General features: G+C 41.4%; 1 protein-coding gene across 1 annotated transcript in view; it reads left to right on the forward strand.

The window, feature by feature from the left end:
* The window catches only part of si:ch211-186j3.6 (neural-cadherin), a 199,009-nt gene that overhangs the window by 39,874 nt on the left and 137,664 nt on the right, over nucleotides 1–21,471 (forward strand). Inside the window, exons 2-4 of the mRNA XM_037490285.2 lie at nucleotides 17,199–17,396; nucleotides 18,795–19,020; nucleotides 20,444–20,648. Of these exons, the coding sequence (XP_037346182.2) occupies nucleotides 17,199–17,396; nucleotides 18,795–19,020; nucleotides 20,444–20,648 (629 nt within the window). The remainder of the gene's footprint in view (nucleotides 1–17,198; nucleotides 17,397–18,794; nucleotides 19,021–20,443; nucleotides 20,649–21,471) is intronic.

The following is a 21,471-nucleotide window of genomic DNA, read 5'->3' on the forward strand; positions in this document are numbered from 1 at the left end:
ACTTCCTGTTTGTCATGGGGAACAGACAAAGGTCTTGAGCGTTGTTGGACCCATCCACCCCCCCTTCGGCACTCTCTGTGTCCTTTCACGTTCTTTATTCCTCCTGGTTCACAAATAAATGGATTTTTGGTTCTAATAAAGTGTGTTACATTTTGTAGGGTTAGCTGTGGAATACTGGATGGGTCCAGCCTGAGTGACCTAGTTTGGGAATGTAAGAAAAATACTGTGGTGGAAAAGAGTGGGGTGTTTGTTAAGTCAATGGGAAGTATTGTTTGCAGCATCTCGCCTTATTACATTTAAAACTGATTTTATTGAAAAAAAGCTGTTTTCCCTCAGATGACATCATCTATAATTAATTGCAAATTCCATAAGCCGTCTATTACATTGTTTTAATCTGCAAGTTGTGCCTGTGTACACCAGCTGCGAGCGCACACACTCTGCACTGTGAGTGCTCCAGCTGTGCCGGTGGTGATAGTTTACACTTTGACCAACGTGAGCCCCGTTGTCCTTACATGTACTTAAACGTGCGCACACTGCCACACACATGGCCCGCAAGACGCACAACAACCGCACCGCACAACTGGGTTCCTCTGTGGTGACAGACACTCCTCGCCCCCGGCGGATTGTCGCTCTGACGACTTGCCATTTCACATCAGTCCCAGAGAGAGACGCAAACATGATATCGCTCCAAAGCATGCAGATGGAGAGCCAAATAGACCCACTGACATGGATGCAGATGATGTTTATAACATCTGGGGGCGGGCGGGGGGAGCCTTGTGATATGAGTGATGCTAATGCTGTGACACAACGCATCTATTCTAGCCACAGACTGTGGGAAACTGAGATCCCTCCAAGCCCCGGTTGAGTTGTCAGAGCTGGAGGCAGCAGTTGGATTCGTAGCATGCTAGCGATGGGAGAGAAAAATGGATACCCTGCTTGGAGGGGTTTTGCTTTCCCACGTCAGCAACAGGACCCATTGTAAACTCGCAGCACTTTCTCTCTGCGGCGCTCAAGGCTAGAGAATAAGCCCCCCTTTTTTCCACTGCTGGTTAGCCTAGGGTTAAGTGGGTTAAATTCTAAAATAGTCTTAACTCTGCAAGGTGGCTAATCTTGGATCACAGCAGGGTGAGCTAAGCTGAAGTGGACTTGAGTCTCAGTTATCCACTTTCAGATTTGCCAGGTTGACACAATAGTGTGAAACTTAAATCTCCATCAGCAGTGGATGGAAGGTTCTTTGATGATGCTGTGCATTAATCTGATGCATCTTGCACTGTGCAGTGAGCAATGAAATCCTACTCCGATCCCTTCACACACATCTATCTTCAATCAATACGGACTAATTAGGGTAAACAAAGACCGTCACTGTCTCCAGGCACTGACAACACAGACCTATTTGTTGTGTGGAATTTGACTTGCATTAACTGCAGGAGGAGTGGCTTTGTGTTTATGGCCTTGAGCTTTCTCAAAGATAATAATAACCTTCAAATCATGTAGGAATTAGGCTAAATCCATTGCAATTTGTTTTTAATATTTTGCTAACTCACATTATAAAATGTATGTTTGAATGAGGTACTAATGAAGAGTGGTTATGACCAGATTGGATAGACAGTGACCTGGAAACATTAAACCCCCAACAGCGTGTACAGCAAGAGATGTTTCAATTCACACAGATGAGCTTTTTTATAATCTTTAATGCAGTACATCCTTTTCTGCATGTCGGCTGTGGTCGTCTTGTTTCTTTCCAACAGACTGCAAGGTATCCCTGCTCTAATGCTTATTATCTCTGACTCTGACTAAGGAGATCATCATTTACTGAATGAGCATTACACTTACCCATCTATGCAACCAGAGGAGTCTCCCCCTAATGGACAGAATGGTAAATGGACTGTACTTGTGTCTCTTTTTTTCGAGTCTTCATTACACTAAAAGCTCTTAAACACTGCATCATCATTCACCCATTCACACCCTTTCACACAGTGATGACAGGAGCTACCACACACAGTGCCACCTGCTCATCAGCAGCTAACATTCACTCCCCGTGGTCACAGCTACGTTTGAAAAAGCGGTTAGGTGTGATTCCCGAGGACACACGTGCAGATTAGTAGTTTGGCTTTCTTCAGGATTTGTTGTTGTTCTGGGTCTCAACCCTCAGTGGTTTTGGGTAGAAGCGTGAGCCGAATGAAATGTGATGTAATGTAATTTGAGTATGTGTTTGGGCCGCATTGAGATATTCAGTCCAATGTGGGATGGCACGCAGTGACCCTGGAGAGCTTGTACACCTTTGCTTCCTGGGTGATGTGCTCCTCTCGCAGCGAGCGCACACTCGGAAACATCAATGTTGGAGTAATGAGAGCAGCTCTTTGAGAGAATGAAATAAATAAAAATTGAAGAGGAATTAGTAATAGATATGCTGTAAAAAAGGCTGTGCTGCTGAGGCGCAGCCAAGAGACACTGAGCATCACTCATCAGTTGAATGCTACAATATGGGTTAAGGAAATGTACTGTATGTAAGTGCTCTAAATGTGGAATGGTCAGAGGACTGAATTAAAGCTGCTCTTGGCACAGTTTAGGGCTAGCAGAGGTACTCCTACTCATTACTAGCTGTTCATTGAGCTCATTTGTGCAGACAAAATGCTTGTCTCTGTATAATCACTTCTGTGTCGGTTGGAAGATGACAATTTGAAAGCTTCTCACTTTTCATGTTGTCTTCATGTGCTTCTTCAGTTACATCCGGCTGCGATTTGCAGCTTCAATCAAGAACTATTTGGAGTTCTTAAGGCAGAAACCCAGAAGATTTTCAAAGGCTTTTACAGTCACGGTTCAGGTTGCTGCTGACACAACAGGGTAACAAGATAGAAGCACATCGGTTGAAAGGAAGTGATTGCACAAACTGACATGATTTGACCCAAATTGCAGAAACTCAAAATCTCCAACCCAAGAGCGTCAAGGAGATTTTGAGTTTTGTTTTTATTTGAGTTACAAGGATTTATTACCGCACCCGAATACAGGTGAGGTGAAGTGATTTTTATTAGAGGTCCTTGTATCAATGAAAAATGTAATTTTAGAGAAATCAGCAGGGAACATCTTCTCCCTGATACTCTTGATACTACATTTTTCCAAAGAAATAGTCCCCTCTAAAACGGTCTGATGTAAGGTGTTGCTGTAAATTCTTCGTGATAACATTGTATTAAGACGCAGCGCGTTGAACAATACGTACTGATGTGAGTGAGGAGGGTGTCATTCACTCTGAACTCACAATTTATTTTCAAGGATAGTTTGTCTTTATTTGAATAATAATATACTTTCCAGTAGCATCATTAGGAGAAATTGACTTTTCCTCGAGTAAGTGACAGGATTTGTCGGTATGCTCGCACACATCTACAGCGAGCCTCCTTTCAGTGGCCTTGGTTATACTTTTTTTTATTGCCTTCTTCCATTTACTCGAAAATAGAAAAAACCCGACAGAAAGCGAGAACGGGGGGAAATTAAAGAAAAGAGAGGTAGAGCGCCTTCCAAGTGAATTTATCCCTTCCTCAGATTGACTTCAAAGCAACGCCGCTAATCCTCTCATGCCTGCTCGTTAATAATCCGGTTAATAAGCTGTTTAGCCGCTTTCACGCTGTGCTGTTTTTTGGTATTATGGTGCCTCGCAAAAGTGAGGAGAGTTGTGCCGTTTCACTTGAAACCCCCCCCCACCCCCCAACACAAAACCACCCATCAATCAGTGACAATAGGCATCTTTTTGTTGTGTGTTGGCCAGAGTGAGGAACATCTTAGCAAGGCCTCTACCATACCTTACTCCTCAAAAATATTGATTATTGGTTTTTATAGCTTCCAAAGCAGTGTTGCCCTTATGTTTACCACTCCGGGGGGTATTTACTTACTTACCAAGATCAGTCTTGTTCGGCCAGGGGGAGTATTTCCCATCTGACAGCCAAGCTAGGAAGAAAAAGCAGATCGATTTTTTTTGCTTGTCACATGACATATTTTTTGCCGCTCTCTACCGGCTGGTGAAGTGCACCCGTCTCTGCGCACATTGGGGTGGACCTCCTCCGTGAGCGATACCGAGCGCAAAGAGTTGTAAACGCCACCATGTAGAGACACAAATGGATGTCTGTACGGACACACTTTTTCAGGGCGGCGGGGCATAATTTCAGCATGGGGGGTGCGCCCCGCTGTTATAATGGTTGGGGAAACACTGCAAAGTATTGGGCATTGGACATTCTTCTCCCACTCCCAAATATGTGTGGGTGCGTACGTACAAATTGTTTCACCGTTTTTTAAAAGTAAAGAGGATACAAAGAGGCGGCGTAGTCCTTCCTGTTGATCTACACCCACACACTGCATTGTCCCTCTGTCTTCTCTACACTTGATCTCATTCATTCTGCTTTTCTTTCCTTTTCTCTCTCTCCCTCCAATTATTTGTGTGATTTCTTTCACAAATGGAACCAAGCCATCCTTAAGGTTCTGTACTGGAGACTGGAGCACGCTGACTTACAACAGTCATTCCCAGTGAGCCCGAACTAGCAGGTTGCCAGATCCATCGTGGTTTTATCCCTCATTATCTCCGAGACACTCAGCCCCCCTTTCCACTCTCCGCCTGCAACCGCAGCGATGGAGTTCAGATGAGAGATGAAACAATTAACTCCCATTTTCTACAATCAGTGGAGGGAACTTGACAGGAGAACCAGTAGGAAAGAGAAATGAAATCCAGCTCCTTATTCCTGTTCTTTCTCGAATGCCAAACACTAACGGATCCACAGCTGCACATTGGGAACCAGACATATGATGGATAAATGGACCGGTTACAATTTCGTGATTTGAATGATCGCAGTCAACACCATGATTTTATTTGTTTAATATTTAAAGTGACATGCAGTTTTGTGCTACAAGCTGCATGCTTACTTTCCTCGGGCTGTAACTTTAGCATATTACACATTATTGATTTAAGGCACCGCCCGGTGAGAACGTGTGGTAACAGAAATCAAACACACCCAGAGAAGGAGTTGCGTGTCCAGCAGGTGATTTTAATTAGCACGCAGTTGATTTTTCTGCCTCGGTGATCCTTTGATTCATTGAACGATGCGGCTGCAACACCCGCTGTGTTGATTCATCAAACCTTGTTACTGAGTTGTTTTTCTTTTGGTAATGGGTTACAAGGCTTTGTGCTGCACTCCTAATCTGGTGATTTTAATGTTTTAAGTTTACATGTGCATCACAACAATTTAAATCAACCATACAAACATATCTAACAGCTTCTATACAGCTTCCGACCAACTAAAAACACATTTCTAGCGACTACCTGAGCTACGTAGCTCTTTATAATATATATATATATAAAGATGGCAGGCACTTCTAGCGGTTTGACTTTCTTAAAGATATTTTACTTTCTTGCCCTGGGTTTGTACCCTTGTGGTTGAATGCACTTATTAAGTTGCTTTGGATAAAAGCATCAGCTAAATGAAAAATGTAAATGTAACAATAACTTACATATCCATTATGGCCTACAGTAGCAGGGATGAAAATAAAACACTGATTTACTGCCAGTAAGTTTAATTTGATGAATTGCAATGTTGTAGTCGTGTGGCAGCTATTGTGACTAAAGGCTTACATAAAAGGCGCTTTTTTTGGATGCAGACTCTGGCATGATGAAAAAAAGAACATTAGAAATGTAGATATTTGTACCAACAAAAAGAAAGTTCAAGTCAGATTGGCTGATGAACAAGGTTCCTTTTTGCAATAATACCATTAGTCTACAGATTCAAAATTATTTTCTTCGATTTTTAAAAAAAGAAACAAAACATGAATCGGACTCATTCAATTTTATTTTATTTTTATTTCCTTGTAATTTTTCGTGTTTAGCAATATGCTATTGTCAAACAGTTTGACAATTTAAACGCTGTCTTTTGTATTGGATTCAAAGCTTCCAAGGTTGGCAATCTGTTAAGGAGCTGATTACTCCATGCTTGTGTAAAAACAAAGAACAAAACCTTTAAACCTTGTAACCCCCAGTCAAGTTAAATAGCTAATCAGAGCTAGCTGACGTTAGCCAACTAAATCATTTCAAAGTAATAATTAGTTATTATGACAAAAGGACGCGTATTTCTTAATATTTTCGATAAAGTCATCAGAATAATTTGCTGTGCTGGTGGACAGCGACGATGGCAGTTCATTGGAAAGTTTGAGTGCAAAATGTTTATTATATTTTTTATTCACACATATGCATAGTTTATTTTATATATATATATATATAAATAATATTTTCATAGAAGTTTGTGTTTTGATTATTAAATCAATCTGCAGACAGAAGGGAAAAATTCAGACACAAAATTACAAAAAAAAGGTATTTATTTTTCTACCTGCAAAACAAAATTCTATTTTCAGATAGTATCAACCAATATGAGCCAATATCACCGTGACATCCATCGATCAAACAATCTGTATGGATGTAAATCTGTGTCATTGGGTGTTGAAATAAAAAGGTGATTTCTAGCACTGAATATTTATGCATTGAAATTATGTATCTGAATGTTTTTCAACATTAAAATACTGCAAAAAATTCGACCTAAAAAAAATCACTTAAAATATACAGCCGCCAAAAAAATCATGGTTACAATATTCAGCCGCAAAAACACCAACATCCGGGACACTAAGGTAGAGCAATCGATTCTAGATTCAAGATCAGGAGCGTGCGTCAAGCTAAAGGAGCGAGCACCCAAAACACCTTGGGCTTCGGATTGTAGCCATGTACAATAATATCGGGGCTTTAACTCTTTTTTTATGGTCCTTTATAGCTGTTAGGAGTGATTGGCAGAGTTTTAAAACCAGGAATGCGCTTGAAGAGGCACCTGAGCCGCTTTAGCGAAGTGGGGTGGGGACAGCGGAGCGTGCAGACGCATAAACCCGACAAGACATGCAGGAATAACCGCAGTAGCTCTTTCAGATCTCAGTTGGGTATTTAGCGGCATGCAAAGTCCACGTAACGTTAAATGAGTAAATGAGTAAACTTTATGGAGGATCTGGCACAACACTGGTTTGGCTACGCGTGCGTGTTTGTGTTCTAACAGCGGCAGGTGTGGTCTGCCTCGGTCACCTGATCCGTCACACATTCGCAAACATATTGCTGAAAATGTTCAAAATGCATCCCATATCCAATGCCGCGATTACGTTTGAATAAGTGAAAAAACTTGAACCAAAATATTTTCTTGCCACTGACGATATACAATTTTATGGACAAGTATACAAATCAGCAGACTAACACGATGTAATGTTACTTTGCTCGATACGGTTCGAATCCAGGTTGTTGCGAACTTTTAATAAAAAAGTGCATTTCTTCATACGTGGCAGTGACGTAGTGCTCACTTAAACAATCGTAATCGCTGCATTATTGAACGATTGAAGTTGTATCGGGTGCTCGCTCCTTTTGCTTGACGCACGCTCCTGATCTTGAATCTAGAATCGATTGCTCTTCGTTGAGGTCCCGGATGTTGTGGTTGAATTTATTGCGGTTGAATATTTTAACGTTGAACCTCCAACCTCACCCTTTTTAATTTACAGAATTGTTTGAGCAGAAAATCCAGATGGCAACACAAGAGAAAAAGACAGGCCCAGTTCACATTGAATTCATCCCGACAGAAGAGTCCAAGCTCTCACTGAAACGTTTCTACCGATGTGTATCATTAATGTAGTAGGGTTAGGCAATATCAAACTACGTTGACACTACAAAGAATCATCTCTCCTCTGGTTTTACGAGTCCAGGGTGGCCCAAGTTGAAAAATCAATTGAAGACGGCTTCATGGCAGAAATAGATTTTTCTTGGATCAATGCTATGAAGTAAGCCTTGTGGATTTGTTTAGGTACTTGTAGATTCACTGGAGTCAAAACAAGACACTATGATCACGTAAAATCTGGTTATTATCTATAAAATATCTCAAATTAATTAGAAAAATGAAAGGTTTTCTATTTCACAATATATAATATTGCAATGATTTTCTGTCTTTATGTTAGTAATATTGAGAAATGACAGTGTGCATAGAAAATGTGCTGTCTTTTAATAAGAGCCGTCTTATTATAAATGTAGCAATCTGTGAATCACCAAAGTTTATAAAGATCACTGTTAAAGTCTTCTTTCATATTCATGTACCTCACCTATAAGCAAACGCAACCCAAGACAAGGCCCAGTGCAGGATAATACATTTGCAAAATCTCTACTTTCCAAACAAATTGCGGCCCCAGATATTCCCTGGTGGTAAAACTCAGTTGTGAAAAACTATTCTGTTGGAGCAGTCAATGGATGAGTTTCAATTTGAGACCGGGGGCCAAATACATACAGCCGTGTAGGTTCAAAGGCCAACATATGCACTTTGAACAGATGTCCACATGGCAATTTCTTTATGATTGGACAATGAGCACCAATGCATTGGAGTCTATTCTAGATCTGACCAGCTGCTAAACGTCAACCTGTCTGGGAATGCATTTGTTAGTAGTTAAGTCAATGGTACATGTATTGGTTCAGTATGCCAGTGTTTCCGCTCACCCTTCCTTTCCCCTCAGGTATCAAAAACATTTTGCACCATGACCCCCAAACTGAGCTACATACGAAACCTTATACTTTGTGCACTGTTTCAGCTCTAGAAACATTTATCTCTACAACTTCTATGAATGATTAGATTCAATTGTCTTTATAAGTGGTTGAAAAAAAACTAACACAGAAACCAATATTACACTAATTTACTGCACAATTCACCAAGTACACAAGATCAACGTATCAAGGACACATTTGATTTATAAAACAGGTTTCCTTGGCAAACAGTGTCCAATTGAGATTCAATTGTGTCTGTTAGAGAACAACCAAGTTATGAGTTCTATTCTTCCTTAAATACAGGGTAACAAAGTAGATGCAAGTTGTTCACATGTTATCTTTCCACATTTCCATGCACACCTATGTAATTACTTGTTTAATTACATTATTTTTCTACACATGTAGATTGACATGAGAGCGCACATGTTTTTGTATGGAAAGACAGTGTCAGTGAGCAGCTGATGAGCAGCCAACAGACACATGCACACTCACAGTCACACTCTGCTTTCCAATGACCCCAATCAGCACCTTTCTAACTCTGATACTTTATTTTCTGCCTCTCTCTCCCCCCTTGTGCTCTACATTGTGCTGACACTACCAACGCATAGTGTGGAAAACCAGTCTCACTGCCCCCCTCCACCCTCTTGCTTCATTTAGCATATTTTGTTGTACCTGACAACACCTGTGTGAGCGTGTCCATCTGCATGTGTGTCTTGTGCACATACATACAAAAAAGTGAGAAATGAAGTGAGATTAAAAAAGAAACGGGTAAGAAAATGAAAGAAAAAAGAAGAGTGAGAAGAAAGAAAGTAAGTCGGGCACACAAAAAGATGAGGAGGGACGGAGGGGGGTGGGTGGGGCAAATAAGGCCAGTTAATTAAATGTCCTCTGTGAGGATTACAAAGGGCTATTTGGGCCTGACTGGTAACTGTTCCATCAATAATCTGTTTAAATGGAAAGCTGCTGCCGCCTTAGTGACTTTTTTACATGTTTTACACTGAAAAGCCAATTAAAGCAAGGGATGGGGAAGTGAGAGTGAGAGACAGGAAGAAAATCAAGCTTTACTTCTTACATTAATTGCAAATGATACAAATGGTTAGCCAATAGTTTTACTGTTTATTCTTCCAGCACAGCTACTCATAATTGAAAATCTTTACTGTGCCAACTCTGTGCTCCAACAAATACACACAAGCTGGCAAGCACACTCATAAGGCCACAGCACATCCACTGAAGAATAAGAGCTAATTCAACAAGCAATGGCTATATAAAGTGAAACCCTGACCAGTGCTGAGGCACCAGCTGACTCCGTTGACCGCCTGAGCTCCACGGAGTGTTTTGGCCTCCCCAGAACAGACAACAGACATAAATGGTTAACAAATGGGAGCATTGAGCTGATTATTAGAGACAGAAACAGATATGGGAGAGTGCATATTGAACTTTGTAGATACACAACTTCAAACAATACGTCTGCTGGTTGTGTAACTGGGCAAGTGGTTGCTAACACACCTCTTTAGACTCTACCTTGACTAAAACACTAGCAAACCGTAGCACTAACAAATGGTAGCACTTAAATTGTACTTATAATGGCACTTTTCTATAACATGTTTTGAAACTGCTTATTTGACGAAATTGTACTTTCTTGTTACTTGTTCTTCTGAGTTTGTATCTCTATGTGAAAATGGAATTATTTTATGTCGCTTTGGATAAAAGCGTCAGCTAAATGACATGTAATGTAATATACGAACAACAACTACTAAAAATATATGAGGTTGCAGTTGCATGGTAAAAAAACATAAAAAAACGAGCAAAGTAAAAAAGAGCCCTTTGCTATATTTTACAAATTAAAAAAAATAAGATATGTTATGGGCTTGTGCCAATTGGTAAATGGATCTTGTATCAATAATTTAAGCTAGGGCCTAGAGGGCCGCAAAAAACTTTCAATTAACCCACAGGCCGCACAGGGCCGCAGTTAAAATATTGCCAAAATGCCAAAAATATTGACTGCAAATTACAAGGCTACGTTGTCACTTGCAGTTTGCTTAAATTGTATATACATTTTATTTAATTTGAAATGTATTATTTTGAATGTATGTATTTTATTGCTATAATTTCTATCAAATTTCAATATTCAGATATAAATCAGGTTTTTGCTTATTAAACCTTTTACATTTTATTTAGTCATTGAATACAAATCCAAAGTAGATTGATATCAATTAGTTAACCCAAGACAGTGTAAATATTTGAACGGGCCCCGTGCCACTTTGTACTTAAAAAGTTGGGCCCCAAAGTCAAAAAGGTTAAGAAGCCATGACCTAGTGTATTTAACATAAATTCTATGGTTGTGTTTAAATTTATTAAAAAAATAGGTTCTGTTTATTCTCAGACACACAGTAGAACTTAATCCTAATCTGCTATTTGTTTTTAGGAATATGAAATACGTTCTGTATAGACATTAGCTTGAGCCTTCATTGTAAAAACATTAGCTTCAGCCTTCACTGTACAGACATTAGCTTCAGCCTTCACTGTACAGACATTAGCTTTAGCCTTCACTGTACAGACATTAGCTTCAGCCTTCACTGTACAGACATTAGCTTCAGCCTTCACTGTACAGACATTAGCTTCAGCCTTTACTGTACAGACATTAGCTTTAGCCTTCACTGTACAGACATTAGCTTCAGCCTTTACTGTACAGACATTAGCTTCAGCCTTTACTGTACAGACATTAGCTTCAGCCTTTACTGTACAGACATTAGCTTTAGCCTTCACTGTACAGACATTAGCTTCAGCCTTTACTGTACAGACATTAGCTTCAGCCTTTACTGTACAGACATTAGCTTCAGCCTTCACTGTACAGACATTAGATTCACCTTTTACTGTACAAACATTAGCTTCAGCCTTCATCCAGACATTAGCTTCAGCCTTCACTGTACAGACATTAGCTTCAGCCTTTACTGTACAGACATTAGCTTCAGCCTTCACTGTACAGACATTAGATTCACCTTTTACTGTACAAACATTAGCTTCAGCCTTCATCCAGACATTAGCTTCAGCCTTCACTGTACAGAAATTAGCTTCAGACTTCATCCAGACATTAGCTTTAGCCCTCAATCCCTGGTAAATCCCTTCATGCGATTATGCTATTTATGATCTAAATCTGACTTTCTTACAAAATGAGACAGCAGCTTTTCTTTACAACCTTCATTCTGTTGCTCCAATTAGAAGGTATTAGTCTATACGTAACCTTACGGCCGGACAAGAACACCACATGTCCATTATTCAACGTTATGTTAATTACTGAATCGTTTAATCAATTAAAAGCGGTACAATTCGTTGTGTTTGCGTAATGTGTTTGCGTACATGCATGTGTGAATTTTCAGTTTGGATGAGGTAATTTCTATGATCTCCAGGTTTACTACCTGTTAAGGTGTACTGGGATTCTGTAGGGATTATAACCCTCCGTCCCCTGTCTATTACGCTCTGCCTGTCCAATCAGCACATAGCATTATTATCATGAAAGTCAAAAGAGATCAATTTCCACTAAAGTTTCAGAAGCAGCAGCTGTTCACACAGGCCCAAGTGCTCAGCGAGAGTAGGGTTGGACGGTGTACCGGTGCTAGAAAGGTACCACGGTACCCTAATGTTTAAAACGGTACGGTTCTGACTATTTTTAGTACCGATACTTTATTAAAAAGCGCACTCAGAGCGCACTCAAGTGTTCCGCTCTCTGTCCGGCTGCCTGCAGGCCTTGGCTGGGTGGGCGGGGCTTCCAGCTCTCATGCAACAGGCAACTGTCACTCACAGAGTCATCTCATGCAGGAGCTGTTGCCTACCGTCCTCAGCTTGTTGAAGGAAAACATGCCAGAAGTGAGATCTGGAAATACTTTAGATACGAAGTATTTATAATTTTGCCTTTTGAGCCCTGACTGAATTTACAATTACACAATTACTGGTCACTTATCCCTATCAACATCTGTATCATCTGTATCTTCAAAAAGTATGGCATTGGACGAGCCGAAGGAAAAATGAAAAAATGAAACTAGAGTTGAAAGCAGACATTGAAATAACTAACATGATTATTGGATTTTTTACTTTTCTGCTGGGAAAAGGTCTGACATAATTTGATGTTTTTTCCCCCCCAGAGTCAGGCACGAAAGAAAAAGCCTAGAAGCCTTACAGGACCAAATTGCAAATTATCCAGCCTTGACCACAATTTGTAATTGTAGCAGAATTAACATGAACAAAAAGCCGCCAACACAGACTTAATGATTTATAAAGTGTGTTTATATAGGGTTTAAGGACTACTGTATATCCTCTGGGACCAAGATAACATGAAAGTGTTGCGTGAAAATGAATATGTTTAAATGCCCGGAACCATAATTGGAAAAAGAAGGTTGCTGGGCATAACAAAGTTTATGTAGCCTTATTAGGAGTTGCAGGTCCCATTTTCTTTTTTTTAAGCATTGCAACATACATTAGATCCAGTGAGATGCATTAGTGTGAGGGACGGTTGTAGCACCAAGCTGGAACTCCCAGGGGTCTTTTATTAGCCACTAATCCACTGATGATCGTTATTTGTGTGTGTGTGTGTGTGTGTGTGTGTGTGATGAATTTTGGCATAGTGCTCTGTATATTAGCCTGGTGATTTATTATCAGGGTAATGCCATCCCTTCTTCCCCAAAGCTGCATTGTCCTTTTGCCAATTAATTCTGAATCCGTTATGACCACAGGGAGGGAGGGAGGAAAGGGGGGAGTGGCTGATACAGGGAGACAAAGAGAGAGAGAGAAACAGAGATCATCTACAGATGCATTGGTTGGAGGGTAGTATATTTTTTAGTGGGTATGGCTAGTTCATTTCCTTCTTGTGTCTTCTTTTGATGTCCAGCGCTCCCTCGCTCCCCCTCTCCTCTAATGCTATTGATTTATGCAATTGCCTGCTCGCTTTTCTCATTTTTTTTTTTTTCTCTTCTTTAATTCTTCCATCTTCCACCCTTGATTTTTCTGCAGTTTCTATAACAACCGGGGTGAGTGGGGTCATTTCTCAGCTTCTGTGTTTCACTCTTAATCCTGTTGACCTGACACTCGGCTCTTTCTGCCACGGAGCAGGCGACAGCTGTAGTTGGAGTCATTATGGTTTTGGAGTTGTAGGTCCATTCCTCCCATACTCTTGAACGTGATATCGGTGGAACCCCTGTATGGGATGTCTTCAAACTTGGCACAAATGAGGATGAATTGATGGGATGTTGTTGGTGAATAGGTCAACCACACACCACACATTTCTTTGGACATTATTTTGCTCAAAGGTCTGATATGATAGAATGCTGAGGTGATCACATTGCATATCCAAAAGGTGAAAGGCATGCTGTTATGGTTACTAGGCACTGCCATGCTGAGGAAGAGAGGGGAGATCTGCTCACATCTCACATTTGGTCGGGTACTGAACAGGTGACTCTGAGTGTTTTTGTGTGAGGCTTCCATTATCAAGGAATGATCTACTGTCATCGCTGTTCAATGAACTCTCACACCAATTGACATATAGCCACACACCGTGGCACTATTTTAACATTCATGCCTCTATCACAAATCAAAAGGTTGCCCTCAGGCTTTGATCCGTCCTTCATCTGCCAGACGAAGGGTTCCCCAAGATGGCTTTGATTTTGTTCATCATCCTGCCCTCTTCCACTGCCTCATTGATAGAGAAAGGTGCTTTGCTTTTTATTGTTTAACCAAAAGTTAATTAAGAGTTTCAGGCAACCGAAAAACAACCTGAAACCGGTACATTTTAAAGCACAGACCAATTGCATTAGAGTTAAACCATCCCACGTGATAACACTCGACGAGTCTTTGCATTCCAGACAGGACGCTGATATCTTCTCAAAACTGCGGAAAGACGGGAGAGGTCCCGGCAAATTACAATTAAAATGACAGTAGGAAGAAAAGAGATAGTGATAGCGACAGTAGAGCATTTCAGCACTAAACCGGTGTCTCATATGCTCAGAACCCGTTGAAACGCCATCATGAGGCACAACATGCCCCTCCACGTGAGGAGGAGAACGGCCCTGATGCATTCAGGTACACGTTTAAAATCCTGGCAGGAAAAACTATCTTAATTCTCCCAATTACCAAAATAAAGTGGGAGAGTGAATATATATATAAACTTTTAAATTGTTAAAATGTGTTGAGTCTCAGCATATTATAAATAATAAATCTAAAGTCCAAATGTGAAGCAGAAAAGGGGAAATTCAAGCTTGTCTCCCATTATTTAATTTTTTCTCAATTGAAACGCTTTATTTGAACATGCAGAAATTTTCAGATTTTATTCATTATTTTTCTTAAATGCAGCCCTACTTTTATATTGTTGAGAGAACATTATATATATATATATATTTGCAGTCACATATATATGTTCAGTTCTTTGTTATGTGACAATAAATATTGTTTGAGAATCATACTGCATTCATTTGATTTGTTAGTTGTGTGTTGATTACATACAAATGTTGATACAACTCTTTTCCTCTATTTAATCACACTAAGTAGTCACATTATGATCTTCCGGACCTTTGCTTCTAGAAATATTTTACAACTGGACCTCTTCACATTTTAGTTGAAGATCCCTGCCCTAAAGCATCCCCTGCTTTATGTCTATTTGACTCTAAATGGAGCATCATCTACTGAATGTACATCCTATTGTATGGAAGAAGACTTGCACCGCCTGCAGACTGCTGTCATCCCAGCCGAGCTCCCTCATTAACAGCTGTTGAGAGATTCTTTGCACCGTCTTTTCTCATAATTGATGACAACCTCAACCTATCAGAGTACATAGTAGAAAAGGATTCTACGTTTTGGAAATACTTTTTAGTTTGGGCTCTTTAAAAGCTGTTCAGTAGAGATACTAAAAAAATCCCTGAAGGTGTGCAGCACATGGATGTTGATTTAGATTTTGAGGCGAGCTGTGTTACCATGTTTTATACACACACAGTCATTGCAGCAGAACGTCGTACAGTAGAAGCTGTGTTGACAGCCGGTTCAATACCAAACCATGGTCACAGCTTTTTCATTTTCAATCCTGTAAGTAAAGACGCAGGTACGAAGCCACCAACACATCCCGTGCCTGCTGTGCGTGGGTCCTCTCCGGCTTCCTCCCACAGGCCGCAGACAACCTCTGGGGATTTGGTTAGTTGGTCATTCGAAATTTTGTGAAGGTAGAAGGTGATTATTTAGTCACAAAAAAAAAATACCTTTTCTCTGCCACAGTGAGGGAAGCTAAAATATATTAAAACAGTGTACAGACCTCAGCCATTAGAAAGTAAATGTAGCATGACACCATGAGAAGTGTCGTGCTACAGCACTGCTCCTCCCCTGCTGTAGGCAGGACACTGCCCTGCTGTGTGTGTGTGTGTGTGTGTGTGTGTGTGTGTGTGTGTGTGTGTGTGTGTGTGTGTGTGTGTGTGTGTGTGTGTGTGTGTGTGTGTGTGTGTGTGTGTGTGTGTGTGTGTGTGTGTGTGTGTGTGTGTGTGTGGATTAGCATGATTGCTGTTTACATGAGTGTAGACAGCACAGCACTGATGATAGTTGCTACTTGAGATGCAGAGGTGGCCTCCTCTTAGATCCTTGTTGTTGTTTGTTGACATGAAAGTTGAATGGCAACCAGCATCAGCTAAGAGAAATACTGGATGCCTTATCTATTCATTTTATTTATTTCTTTTGGTATTTATTTTAGTGGCAAGTAATAACAAATCTTAAATTCATGAATGGCTTTTGCTATACTTGCTTAAAGCTGCTCATCAAAGAATTCAGAGTTTAGGTATTGTCTCCACACTGCTCTCATGGCAACAGTCCATAACACAAATATGTTGAGGTTAGTAGTCAAAGTCCTCCAAATAAAGAAGCTAGAGCCCGTAAATGTTGGTCAAAGAAACTACTAACAATCAAAATACTTCATTCTGGTATTAACAGCATGTGTCAATAAATGTACCAGCTTTTTGAGCTTTAAGTTGCTTGTTGTGTCAGAAGACTTAAAGATTTATTCTTGAGTCAGCGCTGTGTGTACCTCAGAAGTTTCCACTACATGTCTACACGTCTTCCCCTTCTCTTTTCCTGTTGGCACCGTTTGGTTTCCATGTCTAATGTATTTTTGAGCTGGCTCAGCCTGTACTGTCAGCCGGGAGGTTTTCCTGGGAAACACTTGTGTATTGCTGCCTGCCCGGCTGTCACGTGGTTTGCTCCACTCAAAGAGTCTCTTTTCTGAGAGAGAATAAACTGTGGAGCTTCATGCCGAGACCAAAGGGAATAAAACATGCCACACGTTTACATTTGGAGTGAACATAGAAAGAACAAACTCATTCACTTCTTTTCTTAATATCAGCAAGCATGTCTCAAGTGTGTGAAACAATACAGCAGAGACAGCTTGCCTCCTATTGGTGGTCTGTTTCTATGACCTACGCTAGGAAAAGCCATCTGATTTCTCAGTAAATGTGGCTAATGCAAGACAAAGCATGTTCCCATGTTGTGTTCCTCAACATGATCTTGACATCACCACATCAATGAAGGTGTCTACCTTGGATAGGGTCTGCCAGCCCTACCTGGAAGCGTCTCTGAACTGCGCTCCTCCCTGTTTCAGGTCCAGAGTGGTACCTGGTGAGAGTGGAGCTGACCGTGACGGACGTAAACGATAACATCCCAGAATGGACCATGGTTCCTGCGCCCTACCTGGCCGTAGTTTCCCCTGACGCCACTGCGGGCGCTCTGGTCTACAAGCTGCACGCCGAGGACGGGGATGAAGGCAACAACGGTGAAGTGGAGTACTTCCTGTCGGACGGTAGGCTTTTTTTCTTGCTGCTTAACATTTGATTTGAAAGAACTTTTTCTTCAAAATTGGGGTAGATGGATGAGGACACCAGGACACTAGGGCCAGATCAGTGTAGAGAATAGAGGGGTCATTCACACATTTTCTCGCTTTTTCTGCTTTGACAATTAAATGTTGGTAGAAAAATAGTCTCAATAGGCCTCAAGCCAGCAAGGTTAATACTTTTTTCTAAATGCATCTCATGGAGAAAAAGCATGCCTGTTGCTGTTGCTCCTTGTAACTTGAGTCTATTTTTAAGCCAGTTAATATTTCATGCACACACAGTTATTTTCCAGTGTAATTGAATTAATTTCAGAAATAATTGCTTTCCTTATTGTTTGCCATGCAATGATTTTCCTCCGCCCATTCTGGAATCTGTTAAACCACCGTCTATCAACACGCAGTCTTCCAATTTTCCCTGTGGGGGTGACGGACTCAACAAAAAAGAAAACCTGACAAGACGAAAGTTTCAAGTCGTTTGAATTGGTTTTGGTTTAATTTTTCTGTGAATGCAGAGGCTGGATGCCATGAAAATTACCAAAAATTAAAAAATGTCTCTGCTTTTTCGTGGTACACATCTTACACATCTCTTGGAAAACGCAGCGGCCTGTTGCGGCCTCTGTCAAATTTACTGTCTTTGTGAGTCTCTTGAACGCGGCGGTATTTACACAGCTTCTCGCCTCGCGGTCCTTCACACTGCTTGAGTCTGAGCTGTAACCTCTGGAGTTTATTATGAGTCCAGGGGTGGTTATGTGTTTGTCATTTCCGGTTATGCTGAAAGCCTCCACAACACGAAACCAGAGAAGGAAGTCTGGGGGGAAAAAAGGATAACGGTCACCAACAGATTCATCTCCCACCATGACATTAGGCTTCATATCTCTGCAGGCTTTAGCTGCTGTGGGAAAACTCCACGCTCCACATTTCTGCTAATAGCTTTGATTTTATGACAGCTATCCTCAAACGGCGTCTTTTATTTTGTTCAGGTGACTTCACCAACATATTGTTTTATCTATTATACACAAACAGTTATTTTACAATCTCATTTCGCAAGACTCTACATTGTCTTTATTTAATTATCTTCTCTTTGCACCTATGCCATTCCAAATCGTATAGCGATAAGACTATTAAATATATAATACTTGTGTGCCATGATGCATTAAAGTAATACCCATATACAGCCTTTCAATTAAAAGGTGTTGACTAAGTTTATTTTAACTCATTGTGTTCAGTGGTTTACATCTTCAGAGGGGTGGGGGGGGGTTAAGGACTGAAAAAGAAGTTATGTTCATACATCTGTATTGTCTGTCTTTCTTATTTAAATAGAAACTAAATGTGTACTTTGTTCAACCGGCCTGTTGCTTCTCTGTGCAGGCGGCGATGGCCGCTTCGAAGTGGACAGGAAGAGCGGCCAGGTGCAGACCACGGGCCTCCCCCTGCAGCGCGACAGGGAGTACCTGCTGACGGTGGTGGCCGCCGACCGGCTGGGCAGCCGCAGCGCCCCCGTCGTCGTGTCTGTGGTGGCCGGATCTCGGCCGCCCCAGTTCACCAACGCCTCCTTCACCATCGGCATACCGGAAAACACGCCTGAAGGACAGCCGTGAGTGCACACAGACACACAGGACGTCTTCCTCTCCCTCTCCATCTATAGCATCACTTCCAATGTTGGCTGTGCAACACAAAACGTAACGGTCCTACCTGCATTTCTCCTTATTTGGTGTTTCTTTCAATCCCCGGATGTGCTAACTGACCATGTTTTACCTACTACAGACAATATGTATATGCAGCACACAAGTAAAAGCACTGCCTTTGTGTATTGATGTGCACCCACATTCACACAGTGTGGCATTTTAATGTGATGGATTTAATGCATGTACTTTATTAGTGTGATTTGTTTAACAGACACAGGCTGCATCCCTTCACAGATTAAAATGCCAAGGCCTCTGTGTCCTGGTTTCAGTTTAACTACAAGCTATTTTTAGATCTTTTCACCGCTTTTCCTTTACAAAATCACACAATAAAACGAGCAAAATTGTTTCAATGAACATTACTTTGATCCCTTTCTAATGTGATTTGGCAGGAAATTGATTTAATCTCCATAGTTGCGCCTTTGCAGAGTTTGAGGTGCACCTGCGCTTCTTTCAGTCAAATTCTGCCTGCTCCCCTTATTTATCCAACTTCTTTATTCTCATAAATGTAGTGTACTTCATTATAATCTATAAATAGTCATTATCCTCTGCATATACAAGATTATACTTTACTCTTCTGCAAACTCTGGAAACTCTTCTACTCTGGCAACTCAACAACCTCCATCTTCATGTAGCCATTTTCAGCCACTGCTCAGGTTGTACTAAATAAAAGCAAAGGTTAGCCTACTCTCAGAACCAGGGACCCAGCTGCCTGTGTGCAACAGCAGAGGAAAGACGCCGGCTTTTAGCTGCAAAGCACTTAAGAAAAAAAAAAGAAAAAATCGAATAAATGCTTGCACTTCCCATGCAGTCTTATCCGTAACAGATTCCTCACCTGCACCTCCGTGTAATGAAGCGTTATGAAGGAGACAGAGTGAGCCCGGCAGCTTGTGCTTCCCCATAAGGCTGTCTCCAGGGACACTGGAGAGCCAGACAGTGGGGCAACAGCTGCTCTGCCACTGGGCCATTCTACAGGCCTCCTACTGCAGGAGGAGCCCCACCAATATTAAGCAATAATCATAATGGAATGTCAATGCTATACCTCTTTTAAAGTCATAGTTGTCATGTTACAGTTTGCAAAGCAAGGTAAAAGTTTAAAGCAGAGACTCAAATTAAAGCCAGGTTCTTCAGTTCAGGTCCTGCTAACGCTCCGTGTTATGACCTGTTTAGTTGCCATCGTGGAAATGGCCCATCAGCAACACAGGTTTTTTCTCACCCCTCAAACACAGACAAATGTTAAGGAGACGTGAAGCCCTTAACAAGCTCTGATCTGCTGTATTTAATCCTCTACTGCAAGTGAAGTCAATGATGCACTTTTTGTTAATGTGTCCCCAGCTTCCTAGTCACACCTGCTGTGTCCTTCCAGAAGAAACCAATCAGCTACAGCCTTCTCATCAATCCCAGCAGCCTCTTCTCCATCTCAGCAGAGACTGGTGAAATCAGCCTGACCCGCCCTATCGACTACGAGAGCGACCAGCATCGGTACTTGCTGCTGGTGCGAGCCAGCGAGGGCCTGGACAGCATGAGCAGTGCAGCGGAGGTGTGTGTGTGATGTCACTTTTCCACTCCCTACCAAAGATTTGACTGTCTTCAAACCTCAAAGATTGTTGACAAGGCTCTCCTTTGTCTAGTCTTACCCAGTCCGTACAGCATACTGGGAACAAGACATGACAAGTCTTCCAATGAATAAGTCTTCTACGAGTGGGATGTTGTTGGTAGTTCCACACGGCTGACTTTGATCAGCAGCATTTTGAGTTATTGTCACGTTCTTCTTGGAGAGAACTTCAGACTCAGTGCAGTGGATCTTTGCCAGAAGCTGTGGTGAGCATTGGTGATTATGATACACCTTGCAGAGCATAAAGTAACCACACATGGCCCTCAAGTCTCAGTGTGCTCAGAAACCTCGTTGAATGCTGCTGAATTTAGATGAATTGATCAAATCAATCTAAATATCTGAAATTGTTGCAGTTAAACCATATTTTAGTTGCAGGGCCTCCTGATTGGTCTTTTTTGTTTAATGGGAGGCATTTAACACTCATCGATGCTATGTGGGTTGTTATGGGATGCCGTTAACGCACATTGATTCTAAAAACCCTTTACCTCTAGAACAACTGCACACTTTTGTGAGACCACCAGTTTTTTCCTCGGTCAAACCAAAATTGAATTGTCTGTCTGAAAGGACTGCTTTGGAATTCCCGATGACTTCCTTATGCTGTCAGGAAGTGAGAAAACAGAGGTTGTCCGCTGCAGGCGTCGATGCATCTGGTCTAGTTTCCATCATTACTCAGGCCTGGGGCCAAAACGTGCCCCGCAGAACCGATCTGTCCTCAACTGCTTTGCCCTGGGCCCCTGTGAACCACACA

This window comes from Pungitius pungitius, chromosome 4 (genome assembly GCF_949316345.1).
Source record: "Pungitius pungitius chromosome 4, fPunPun2.1, whole genome shotgun sequence".
Classification (NCBI taxonomy): Eukaryota; Metazoa; Chordata; class Actinopteri; order Perciformes; family Gasterosteidae; genus Pungitius; species Pungitius pungitius.